This window comes from Garra rufa, chromosome 7, assembly GCF_049309525.1.
Source record: "Garra rufa chromosome 7, GarRuf1.0, whole genome shotgun sequence".
Classification (NCBI taxonomy): domain Eukaryota; kingdom Metazoa; phylum Chordata; class Actinopteri; order Cypriniformes; family Cyprinidae; genus Garra; species Garra rufa.
In genome coordinates, this window is record NC_133367.1 from 6429838 (window position 1) to 6438087 (window position 8250).

Consider the following 8250-nt stretch of genomic DNA (forward strand, 5'->3'; position numbering starts at 1 on the left):
TGAGCCTTCAGGAGCATATAGGAATAACCCTGATTAAATGAATAGTTAGAAAGAAAAATATAGAAAAACCCTTCAAATTCACTACAAAAGATCAAAAGTGTCATTTATTTTGTCTGATTAATAATGTTTAAAAATCTTTCACATGACATTACATTTATCTTCTAGCTCCTGTCTTAACCTTTTAACTTCATTCAGTTGTTTTTGAAACTCTTCAAGTCTGTCCTTGAGCTCCTGAATGTGCTGCTCTTTTCTCTTTCTGAAATCATTCAATTCTTCTCTTTGATTGCCGGCTTCATCTTCATGTTTCTTCTTCAACTTCGCTATTTCCTCTTTAAGTTTCTGTTTCATTTCATCACACTCTTTTTCTTCTCTGTCTATTCTTTTTCTCTCCTCTCTTTCTCTTCTCCTGATCTCCTCCTCTTGCTCTCGTCTAATATCTTCTATCATTTTCTCCCATCTCTTTCTCTTCTCCACTAGTCTCTCTTCATCCTCTCGTTTTCCTCTCTTCCGCTCCTCTTTTCTTTCTCGCTTCAGCTGCTCATAGCGTCTCTCCATTTCATTTATCTTTTCTTCATGATCTTTCTTTTTTTTTTCTGTATCTCTTTTTAGTTTCTCTCTCTCATCCTCTTTCTTCTGTTCATCTTCTTCTCTCTTGGTTTCAAATTCCTTCTGTATTTTCTCCAGTTTTTCTTGTTTTTCTCTCAGCTGTTTCTCGTGTGTCTCTTGTCTCTCTCTTTCTTCTTTCTCCTGTTTTCTCATCTGTCGTTTCTTCTCTTCCTCCCATTCTCTCTGCTGTCGTTTAATTTTCTCTTGAGTCTCTTTGTCATTTTCAGCCTCTTTTATTTTTCTCTTCCACTCTTCTCTCTCTTTCTCTCCTTTTTCCTTCCTCGTTTGTTCATCTGAATCTCTAATTTTTATTTCATCTTCATATTTATTTCTTAACTCTGCCATGATGTGTTCATGATCATTATTCATATCTTCTTGTTCTCGTTTATATTCTTCTCCTCTCTTTCTATCCTCTTCTTCGCTTTCTCTTAGCTGTTTTTCATACTGTTTTATTTTATCTTCAATCTTTCTCTTCTCCTCCCTTATTATTTGATCATATTCAGCTCTTTCCTGTTCTTCCTCTTCGGATCGTTTCTGATCCTCCATCTTTTGTTGCTCCTGCTCTAATTTTTTTTTATTCTCAAACTCTCTCCTGAGTGTTTCCTCTTGTTCTCTGAGTTTGTTCTTAAGTCTCTCTCTTTCCTCATCTATCTTTTGTTTCTTCTCTTCTAGTCTCATTCTTATGATTGCATCTTCCATGTCATATTTGGCTTCTAATTCTTTAACTTGATCCTGATTTTGTCTTTCATTCATGTCTATTATTTCCATTCCCTTTTCAATGGAGATTGCTGCCTCCTCAAACATCTCATTAGTGAAATGTCTGCCATGATTCATCTTTTCTATCATACTGAACAGATGAGTAACTTGTGTCTTATCTTCTGTTTCTGTGTTGTTAAAAACCAGAAATCTGTTTCCACAGTCACTGGTCAGTTTCTTGATTTCAACATTTTTATTTTCCTCTAAATATTGTTGTATTGTTTGTCTTCTCAGTTGGCCTGTAATGAGGTGAATAAGGTTGAACTCTGTTGGAAGATAATCTTCTCTATTGAAGAGAACAATGCAGAAATCGGCTGCCTTCGGTCCAAATAGCATCTTGATCATATCTAAAGTGTGTTTCTCCTCTTTGGTGATTTTTCCTAAATTCAGCACAATGATGATCGCATGTGGTCCAGGTGCTGACAGTGAAATACAGTTCATTATTTCTTCCAGCACTTTTTCTTTTGTCAGTGTCGCATCGAGTCCTGGAGTATCAATAACAGCTACTGATCGACCATCAACTTCACCAACTCTCTTCTGACAAACAGTGGTCACCAACTCTGAACTGTCTATACTGTGAAACTCATTTTTTCCAAGGATAGTGTTTCCTGTCGCAGACTTTCCACTTCCTGTCCTCCCAAGCAGCAAGATTCTCAAACATCCTGAATCTGATGGAGAAACCTTATCATCTGAAAATGATAAATAATGGAGTTAACAGATTGGCAACAATTTATTACATTTGACCCTGACCCAGTCTTGAACTCAAATCTAAAATGTAAACTATTTGCAACAGTCCATCTCAGTGGTTCTCAATGATTCTGGTTCACCACCTATCCATTATCCCATTAAATAATATTTAGGCTAACTATTTTCTCTGAATTTTAATGTTGTTTAATATTATTGTTTATTATAATTATTATTATTACTACAATGTTAGTAATCTCTGAAAATGAAACAGTATATTTTACTGTAGGACAATTATACATAGTGTATTACTCTAAATACAAATACAAATTAAATAAAAGATCTTGAAACCTGACCAAATAACAGAAAGCCTTTTCAACAACAACAAAAAAAAGGTGCTTGTTAATAAGGAATGTGGAACAAATGAAAGTCGTGACGTGTTGTGGTACTCTCGATAATGGTGGAGGATATGGTGATGTGGAAAAGAAGAATTGTTAAATAAAGTTGCTATTATTATTATTTATTTATTTTTTTCAGAGAAAAAGTATTCTTGTAGCTTCATAAAATTACAGTTGAACCATTGATGTCACATGGACTGTTTTATCGATGGTATTACTGTCACAGTTAGCAGGTTGAGGAGTGCAGATGAAGGAGCAGGAACCGGAGTAAATGAAAACACTAATATTTATTGAAAACAAACGAAAGAACATGGATCAAACACAAAACAAGAAGAAACGAATATCGACGGACAAAGGGGAGTGAGCAGACACAGACTGATATACACATAAAACAGGGCGTGGTTAAAAACGAGATAACAAGGGGGAAATACAAATATGGGCAAGACTAAACCAATGGGAAATAAAACTAGAGGGGACAACACGGACTAAACCATATGATCTGGCCCTCGGATTTCATCAAATCTTAATTTGTGCTCCGAAGATGAACAAAGATCTTACTAGTTTGGTTGAGTAATTAATGACTATCCCTTTAAGTGTATCTGGTTTACAAACGGCTGAAAAGTACACTATAGTTCAGTAAAAGAAGAGTGTCAACCTATTTTTTTTTTGTGCAAATTAATAAAAAAATTAGCTGATTATTGTTTTGACTTACTGTTTGTGTGCAGAGACTTAAGTGTTCCTGTATAAGGTTCAATTAAACTATGTCTTTTTCTCTCCTTTTCTTCCTGTCGTTTGCGTTTCTCCCATTCCTCTCGTTCACTCTTCATCTCCTCTCGTATCTGTCTCTCTTGTTCCTCTTTTTCTTTAATGTCTCTTTTATATTGTTCTTCACTTTTTAGATGTTCCTCTTCTCTTCTCTGTCTCTGTTTGTCAAGGTTCTGTCTTTCTTCCTCCATTATTTTCTTCATCCGTTCTTTCTCTTGTTTAAGATTTTGACAATATTCATCCCATGTTCTCTGTTCCATTATTCTTCTTCTCTCCTCCTCTTCACCTCTTCTTTGTCTTGCTTCTTTTTTCTGTTTCTCCCATTCCTCTCGTTCTGATTTCATCTCTGTTTTATATCGTTCTTCACTCTCTCTAAACTCCTCCTCTCTTTTCTTTCTGTATTTCTCGTGATTATTTCTTTCTTCCTCCATCAACATCTCCATCTTCTTTTTTTCTTCTTCATTTTTTAACTGAAGATCTTCTCTTTCTTTCTGACTTCTCTTCCTCTCTTCTTCTAGTTTCTGATTATGTTCATCCCACATCGCTTGTTCTTTCTTTCTCCATTTCTCCTCCTCTTCTTCTCTTCTTCGTCTTTCCTGTTGTTTCTGTTTCTCCCATTCCTCTCGTTCTCCTTTCTGCTCTTCTCGCAACTTTTTCTCTTGTTCCTCTTTTTCTATAATACTTTTTTTATATTGCTCTTCTCTCTTAATAAGTTCCACCTTGGTTCTCTCTCTTTCTTTGTCATGATTCTGTCTTTCTTCCTCCATTCTCTTCTTCATCCTCTCTCTTTCTTCTTCATGTTTGGTCTGAAGATCTTCTCTAACTTTCTGACTTCTCTCTATTTCTTGCTGAAGTTTCTGATTATGTTCGTCCCGCATTGCCTGCTTTTCATTTCTCCAATTATCATTTTCCTTATCATGATTCTGTTTTTCTTTTTCCATCATAATCTTTATCCTCTTTTTCTCTTCTTTATGTTTGTTAATCAGTTCTTCTCTTTCTCTGTTCACTTGCTCCACTTTCTCTATCAGTATCTTCATCTGTCTGTCTTGTTTTTGTCTCTCCATCTCTCTGAACATCTTACATGAGTAGTAACTGTCTCCGTTTGCTTTCACCATGTTGTCTATCTTCTGCAGTAGATCAGTCACCTGTGTTCGGTCTTCAGTCTCTTTATTATTAAACACATGGAATCTGTTTCCACATGATTCTATCAGTTTTTTTAATGCAGGTGTAGGTTGTAACAGATACTGTTCAATGGTTTTGTTCTTCAGATCATCTCCTCTGGTGAAGAGCACTATGGTGTACTTTAAAGAGCTTTCTCCAAATATGTCTTGGATGATCTTCACTGCGGTTTGTTCTTCTTCAGTGAATCGTCCCACTGAAATCATTAAGAGAAACACATGTGGTCCAGGCAGAATCATGGGGATGCAGTTGCTGATTTCTCTCTGTATTTCTTCATTACTGCGTTTAGTATCAAACAGTCCTGGAGTGTCGATCACAGTAATGTGTCTGCCATCGATTTCAGCTGTCACTTTCTGACAGTTTTTAGTTACAGACACAGGACATGCTTCTGCCTTAAATGTATCTTTTCCTAAAATTATGTTTCCAGTTGAACTCTTCCCAACTCCAGTTTTTCCCAGCAGCACAATCCTCAGATCATCTTCTCTCTCTCTTAAATCTAAACCTAGATGTGCCTCGAACAATGTCACTGTGGAGAAACAAACACCACTATTTTCCTCAACCATCTGCTCCAGTTTCTCCATCAACACAGACACTTGTGTGTTCAGGTCAATGAACTGATGTCTTCCTCCAAATCTCTGAATGACAGACTGTGTTTCTTCATTTAGTTCTGCTGTCTGATGCTCTGAATTCTGCTTTATGAGGATCATGATGTGTTTGTTGATTCTTGAGCTGAATATCCTCTGGATCTCCTCTATTTCCGCTCTGTCTTCATTATTAAGTGGAGCATCAGGAATGATGAGGATGAAAACATGAACTCCAGGATCACAGAGAGACACACAGTGGTGAGTCTCATGCATCACTTCCTCCTCTGAGAGCTGAGTTAGAGCTGGAAGCTCTATTACACTGATCTGCCATTCGTTTATCATCTCCTCATTTTTTACAAACACATTGCTCCTTTCTGTCTGCTTTATGGTCCCTCTAAACATTTCAGACACTGAGTTCTTGAGTGTTGTATTATATCCACACAGCACAATGTTCAGCTTTGCTTTTCCAGATGTCATAACTGAAACAATATTTACAGACAGTAGACTTAGTTCAGTTTGGGTATGAATGAATAATTCACAATATTATTTTATCAGCTGAAGGCTACCTTGTGGGAACTGACATATTTTGAGTAAAATAGTTCTCCGTGGACCTACGACAATACACAAACAGTGTGCACAAACTTTACAGCCTTAGGAGAAACAGTTCACCCAAGACATGTGATTGCCTTTCTTGCCTGAATACAAAATCAAAGTTTTTTTTTTTTTTTTCATAACAAAAATATTTAAGTGTTTTACTGTCAAGCTCTGAAGACTTCGCAAATGTACAGTGAAGTAGTCCACATGCTTATTGCAAGTGTTCCATAACCACACAATAGCTCTGTGTGTCTCTTGTAATATTTCAAGAATTTAACTCATTTGCATCTATACAGTTTCAATATCACTTAATTGTCATATTGGCATTTTGGTAAACAAATTATTTATAATTTTAGTGTTTAATTAATGTTTGGCTGTTTATCAAGTCACAAACCCACTGTCGTTCTTTCATTAAGCCTCGTTTGGGAAACCCTGGTTTAATGTAATGTATAATGCATTCTCTTAGCTTTTTTAATTTAATATGGTACATTCAATGGTAAGTTTAAAACAAGATAGATAAAAAACTAGCCTTAAAGTAATCATTACTTAAAACGAGTAACCTAGAATACGTTACTGACCACAGTTTTTATCATGTAATGTGTAATCAGTAATGATTACAATTTGTAAGTAATCCAGTCAGCTCTGGCAGTAGTAGTACTCCCCATTTCCTGTCTTTACAACACCGTATTATTAAAGGACAATGCTGGTAACACTTTATAATAACTGCATGCTATGAACTATTAGGTTACCATTAGCAAATAGTCAGTTCATCCTTTACAAAGCATTGTCCCAACATTAACAGTCATTAGTAAGCAGTTTATAAATACAGCTATAAATGCCCTGTTCTTGACTTATAAGCATAACTATTACAAAGGAGGTTTAAAGTCTCAGTTATCTTCCTAACATTTATTTCAAGATGCAAAAAAAAAAAAAAAACTCAACTGTGCACAACTGTACACTTGAACATTTTTATTTATATGTTTCTATGAAATTGCAGAGGTTTTTCATTATTTTATCAAGTGTACAGTTTCATTTTTTGCCATCTTGAAAAAAAAATATTTCTTTGTTCTGTATCCATTTGTGTTGGGTTTAACATTTCTGTTTGGAAAATAAATGAGCCCTTAAATCTCCTTTGTAAATGCTTTACATGGTATAAATAGTTTTAGATGAGCTCACAAAAACTCCTTTGTAAATGCTTTACAAGCTGGCAACTACTGTATGTTTTATAACTACCTGACTTAATTGTGAATTACAACAGGAATGTGTTAATAAAGCCTTTACTGAGCAACTATTATCATGTGTCTAATTAATATTTAAAAATGTACATTTAAATATGTTATTAAACATTTACTTACACTTTCTATATGATCTTATGAACCACTGAAAACCCCTAAATAACTGGTTTGTAAATAACGTAATAATTTAGAAATTATAAATTGATCAGCAATAAAGTATGAAAATACAGTTTTTAAACATAATATATATGCTCAAAAACAAAGCATTTATAACTGTATTTATTAACTTATAACTAATGCCTATATTAATTTTGGAACAATGCTGGCATCTCACCAGATTTGCTCGGATCTTCGTCCACTGATGATCCATTACCTTCATCCTCATACATGTTACCGATGAGAAATTTTTCATGTTCTTTCTTGAGTATCTCTTCTGTCCTTCTGAACAACTCTGACTGCCATCCTACGTTTCCTGTATCAAACTTCAGATGTCTTCCTCCACACTCCTTTATTAAATCATGAATAGCCTTATTCCATAAGATAGAAGTCAGTTTGGATGTGCGTGGCTCTTCATCAGTAGTCAGCACTATAGTGTGATTAAGGGCCTGCTCACTGAAGAGGTTCAGCACATATTTCACTCTGTGTCTTTTGTTCTCATTAAAGTCCTTATACTGCAGTACGAGTACGAACACATGAGGTCCTGGAGCAGACAGAGACACGCACTCTCTAACTCCCTGTGTCACCTGTTGTTTTGAGAGATCTGGCTGGAGCAGGTGAGTGTTGATGACTGTGATGTGTCTTCCCTCCACATCTCCTCGGATTCTCATACTGTACTGCTGTGAATAAGATGGAGCTTTACTGTGAAATGCTGCTGTGCCCAGTATAGCATTTCCCACCGGGCTGGTCTCTGATTCATTCTTTCCTAGCAGCACAATCCTCAGTTCACACACTGAAAAAAAAAAAAAAAAAAAAAAAAAAAAAAAACACATAATGGGTCTTCATGTTAAGGGATCATTCCAAAGACATAATGATTTTTTCTACCATGCAAACTGCAATGTCTATCCCCTTCTACTACATTTACCTCCAAACACAACACTCAAAAAAGTACTGGCATTTTTTCCAATAAAAATAATCTTTCAGCATGATTTACAAGCAGTTTTCCTCTTGGGTACCAAAAAATCTCTAGTTTTCCAATTCTTGTTACCACCGTAGTAATGTTTATTGACTTACTATTGGGATAATCATTAATTAGACATCACCACATTTCGTTCACCAAAAATAAGAATGGCAAATGCATAGAGCCCTGTTGTCATCAAGGAGCCACTAACTCTGATTCAGTACAGTAACCAGTACAGTAAGTAGGAAAAAAAATGTCCCATACTCAGAATCTGTGCTCAGCATTTATCCCATCCAAGTGCACACACAAACATACTTACCAGCTGCAGCCAT

At 35.6% G+C, this 8250-nt stretch overlaps 1 protein-coding gene across 1 annotated transcript; it reads right to left on the bottom strand.

Annotated features, from left to right (window-relative positions):
• Positions 1 to 8250, bottom strand: LOC141337873 (uncharacterized). The gene is made up of 4 exons (XM_073843452.1): positions 8238 to 8250; positions 7136 to 7750; positions 3157 to 5451; positions 1 to 2051 (listed from the first exon to the last, which is right to left on the bottom strand). The coding sequence occupies exons 1-4, from the start codon at positions 8248 to 8250 to the stop codon at positions 139 to 141; spliced, it is 4836 nt and encodes a 1611-aa protein (XP_073699553.1). The 3' UTR covers positions 1 to 138.

Coding starts and splice junctions, on each gene's coding strand:
- LOC141337873 (XM_073843452.1), bottom strand. Junction 5,452..7,135: donor CGAAGATCCGAGCAAATCTG/GTGAGATGCCAG, acceptor ATATTGTTTCAG/TTATGACATCTGGAAAAGCA. Junction 2,052..3,156: donor TAAGTCTCTGCACACAAACA/GTAAGTCAAAAC, acceptor TATCATTTTCAG/ATGATAAGGTTTCTCCATCA.